Source organism: Silene latifolia, chromosome 11 (genome assembly GCF_048544455.1).
Source record: "Silene latifolia isolate original U9 population chromosome 11, ASM4854445v1, whole genome shotgun sequence".
Classification (NCBI taxonomy): Eukaryota; Viridiplantae; Streptophyta; class Magnoliopsida; order Caryophyllales; family Caryophyllaceae; genus Silene; species Silene latifolia.
This window is the reverse complement of record NC_133536.1, coordinates 12315062-12320021: the sequence shown is the minus strand read 5'-3', so window position 1 is coordinate 12320021 and position 4960 is coordinate 12315062. Positions and strand designations below refer to the sequence as shown.

The window sequence follows — 4960 nt, the reverse complement described above, 5'->3', positions numbered from 1 at the left end:
GTAAAAACTGTCTCATTAGTTAGTGAATTAGAGTATAATGCTGTGATGTAAATTTGTGTCTTCTGATGGAATTATTCTCCTGTACGTCGTGGTTTTGTGCATGTTTTCCATTATTAGCTGCTTCACCTAGTTTGCATTTTCGTTAAGGCAATGCTATAATGATTTCGTAGGCTGAAAGGAGGCGGCTTACCCTTTTACCCAATGCCCAATGAGTATTTTTGTGGAGTTCATTAAGTCTTGCAGTTCTGTTCTGAGAACCCAATCAGATTCTGGTTCAAATTTAAGACTTGTTTTGTAAAGAAAGATGAGATGGTGACTTCAACCTGATAAAACCAGATATTCAGGACTGTTGCTGCTGGGATGATTATAGTTTGTACCGGGAAAAGATGCTTACGGTGTTGCAGTAGTGTACTGGCCAGGTACAAGGAAAGTATAATGTGATGTTTTGTTGGGAATTGGTATGCTGATGGTTTTATTTTTGAAACGGGAGAGGGAAGTAGCGCTGTCTTGATGGAAATGACCTTCGAACCACCTCTGAAGCCGAGATTAAAAAGCGTGTTCTAAAAAAATTCAACACTTCATGGCCATAGCTAGAGCACATAACATACATGTTATAGTTCCACAGCGTTTCTGCTCACCTGCAGGCTACCCTGATTCGCTAAGATACAACAATGCCTGACCTTGTGAGTTACTGGCAATTACGGCATTTAGTTGATAGTTTATCTCTACTGGATTAATGAATAAAAAGTATTCATGAGGTTTTGTTAGATTTTTTTTTTTTAAAGTGAAGACGGTCCTCTAGAAAAGAACCCGTTTGAAAGGTTAAGCATCCTCCATATCCTGGAGATCCAATAGCGTCTTTATATATGAGACCATGCCATTTTCAAGAGTGGGCTCTTGACGGCTTCAAATTTAGTATAGACCTGGATAATCATGACTCATAGGTAACAGTAAGCGCATAGACCTGGATAAGCATGTCTCATAGGTATCAGTAAGCGCGTCATATTTGTGTTTTGCTGTCGGATTAATCTGGTCTGTTAGTCGCGATCATGCATATGAGTTGTTAGGTGACCTATTGTGCAATATTGTCTTGGGCGCTTACTTTTGTACTGCTTCTGATGGGCAATTTGCGGATGCAGGTTGTTTCTTGTAGGATTGGACAAATATGGAAAAGGAGGTTGCAAAGTATATCCCGGAACTATGTGGTGACACGAACACCAGTACAGCACCGCAAGTAGCAAGCCATGCACACAAGTATTTTATAAGGTTAGACACTTAGACTCGCTGAAAAAAAAGAGAGGAGACGATCTAGCATACACTATATCACCAGCATCAACATTTCTTAGTTACAGTATATTGTTTTTTTTTTGTGGCAAATAAAATATACAGTTCCTTCATCAACTGGTAGAATGCAAGTAGACTGTAGATAAGGTTAGTAGGTAATAAGTCTCCTTTTGAAAACCTCTTTCGGTGTGATAGTGCAGATTACATGGGATAGCATCACAAAGTTGCATTGCCAACTCAGAAGCCTTCTTTATTACATTTGAATATGCATTAACTTACCCCACTGTATCTCATCCTGTTTAAAGCTATTCTTTCATTAAGGAAAATAATTCTACGATAGCAGATCATCTGTCCCATTTTCGTGCCGCATCACCTTTTCCTATTGACCCCGCTAGCATTGAAAAATTTCAAATTTTTTAGTTAAAATTTTCGGATTTTTCCGAGGTTGCCTTATAGTAATAATCACTTCGCCCACGCTGAAATTTTTCGCCCCCGCTGGTCTAAAATCCTGGCTCCGCAACACCATCCACTCAAAATGAATTACTTTTAAGGTTTTTTTTTTTTTTTTTTTTTTTTTTTTTTTTTTTTTTTTTTAATGTTTGGAGTGATGTGTCATAAGAAGAGGTAATGAGACACGAAAATGGGACAGAGAATCTGAACTCTAGTTTTACGCATTTCTAGATTTCTTTAGTTTTCTAAAGAAATACTTTATTGAAAGCAAATCAGCTTATTTTTTTTTTTTTAGAAAATCTTTTGACTATTGGCCTTTCTTTTTTTCTGATGGGTCATGTATGAATCAGCTGATCTATGAGTGACTAATACACATGCATTTAAAAGGCTTAAAGTTCACCAACAAGTAATTCTCCAACTTTCTGCTTCTTATATATACATACTACCATTGTTCTCAAGAGAATTCCTTAGGCAAGATTCAACAAGTAAAAGTAACGAAGCACGACTAGCAAGGCGAAAATGAATGTTTCGGATGCATTTAAGTCGAGGAGTATGCTTAGAGATCATGTACTTAGAAATGGATTTTCAAGAGAAAGTAATCCTAGTTTGAAACTGTTACCTGGACCATCATCTCATATGACCGGATCTTTGACATTAAAACATCGAAAAGTCGAGTCAGTACTAAGCACAGTGAATAAGCTTGGTATGTTACATACAAACTTACATTTCTTCCCTTTTTTTACATGCATTCTGTGAACATGTTTTTCCTTTGTATTGGTGTTAATAACATAAAGGTAAACTGATGAATGATACAGTGAAGGGAAAACTCGGGTTAGGAGCGAAGATATTGCAAGCAGGAGGAATCGACAAGGTGTTCAGGAGGATCTTTAGTATAAGAGAAGGAGAACAGCTGTTGAGAGCATGTCAATGCAGCTTGTACACAACAGCTGGGCCAATTCCCGGCCGTCTTTTCGTCTCAACACACAAACTCGCATTCTGCAGTGACCGGCCTGTTGCGAAAGTCTCTTCTCCTGATGGAGGTGGATCTCTCCGATTCCACTACAAGGTAATTACCATACACTGTAGTATTACATTCGTTTTCCGTGTTTACAAATCTTATAAATTCAACTTGCTTAACATGATGTTTCTAATTCTGCAGATAGTGATCCCACATGGGAAGATCAAAAATTCAAATCAAAGTGAGAACATTAAGAAGAGTTCACATAAGTATCTGCAAGTCGTGACGACAGACGGTTTTGACTTTTGGTTTACAGGACTCCTGAGTAACAAGAAAATCTTCAAATGCTTACAGCAAGCTCTCTCACAAACTATGATTTGCTGATGTCAACTTAGAGTTTAGCTATGATTTTTTATTTTACTTTGTAGATTTGTAAATCTTGTATAGCCCTGTAAATGTATATCTTTTATCTGAATAATTCAATACAGCAATGCAAAAGCACTTCTGTCTGAATTCTGAACCCTTTTTTATCTTTTATCTGAATAATTACAATACAGCAGGGAGAACTTACAGGGTAGCACCTGAATGTACAGGGTACCCTTAACCCTTAAACGACTCGACTTAAAAGTTACTCGTAATACCTTAAATCCTTGGTTACAGTTCCTGTCCATAAAAATATTAAATCATTGAAAAATTAACAAATGCTCAATATCTAAGTTCAGGATTCGGTTCTAAGATGTATACATCTGTAATTAATTCCAGTACAATTTTTTTTTTTGACAACGGCAGGTGAATAACTTACAAAGTTTTACAGGCAAGGTAGTACCAGAAACCCGATAGCTAAATCTAGCACTACAAAGCCATACCTAAGAGAAACGTGAAAATTATTTAAATCTAAAACAACAACATTAAGAAAATCTAAATCCGCGATGATAGGCTGGAAAATGGCGGAGGATTGGCCACGAACAACCGAACCAGCTTCAAAGGCATTCTTGACTTTCAGAAGGCATCGACGCCACCGAGCCGCCGAGTGACAATGACTAGGTGTACTTCCGCTCTTGCGAAAAGAACGAAGACATAAAAAGAGATGAGCGAGACGACGAAGTCCGCCATCAGCGGAGATAAAACTCCTACACCTAAGCGATTGAACCCTTCGACCAAAGGACCAACACCTTAAGAAATCCACCATGCAATGAAGAAGGGACAAAGGCAGTCTATTAACCAAAACCCAGTCAAAGGAAGCCAGAAGACGACCAGAACCAACCCACACCTCACTGATTACGGGACAGGACACCCATAACCAAAGGGAGATAATTATTGAAATAAACTGAGGAAACAAACAGCACCAAGAAAAGTGAACCATTATCAAGAAGCAGGAACCACCACATCCGACCCAACTCCAACCTACCCATCACGCCTCAAATCAACAAAAGGAAAGCCCAAGCTGCCGCAAACTCCCTCCAACAACAGAACAGGACGGTCACACAAAAAAGTCCATAAATGGACCAGCCGGCCCAACAAAGGCCACACCCAAGGAGGACACAAAGACACCCGACCAACAAACGATACCCCCTAGGACCGTCGGCTTGCATGCAGGAAACACCAACCCAACCCATAAGACGACACAGAAAACCCAAACAAGACACTACAACGAAACCCGATTCACCCAACGACTCCTCCCAGGACCACCACCTAACAAGCCAAACAGACCAAAGAAAACAAGACCGGCAGAACATAAGGAAAAGGACATGGGACCGAATGGTGGGGGGAATGGGGGGATCACCAAAACAGACCCAAATCACAACGGATGAGCTATACCCATCAAACCAGACAGACAGACAAACAAGAAAACCAATCCAGAGCTGGGGGAATGGGGGGATCACCCTGGGTTGGAAACAAAGGACGACGGCGACGGGACAAGGGGACGGGGGACGGGAACGTCAGTGAAAGACCCAACCCAACAAGACCGACACAGACCACCGGAACTTACAAGGGGAAGGGGGGAAGGGGAAGCATGCAAGGCTTCGACGACAGGACAAGGGAACGAGAGAACGGCCGACACCATACCGTCGCAGCCAGAGGACCATCAGAACCATACCAAGAACCATCAGCAGGATCGGAGAGAAAGCAATCAAAACGGGCGGAGAGAGAATTGAAGCATGATCGATCGCCGGAGATAGGCCAAGGGACGAGCCTATCTCCGGCGAAAAGGTAGGGGGAGAACGAGGGGAAGTATGTGGTTAGGGGAGGCGGCGGCGCAAGGTAAGG

General features: G+C 41.0%; 1 protein-coding gene across 1 annotated transcript; it reads left to right on the top strand.

Moving 5' to 3' along the window:
* The first annotated feature begins 2082 nt into the window (after positions 1–2082).
* On the top strand, positions 2083–3205 carry LOC141611074 (GEM-like protein 4). Its single transcript, XM_074429482.1, has 3 exons — positions 2083–2437; positions 2550–2800; positions 2894–3205. Exons 1-3 carry the CDS (start codon positions 2254–2256, stop codon positions 3074–3076), a joined length of 618 nt encoding a protein of 205 aa, XP_074285583.1. The 5' UTR covers positions 2083–2253; the 3' UTR covers positions 3077–3205.
* Positions 3206–4960: the final 1755 nt, after the last annotated feature.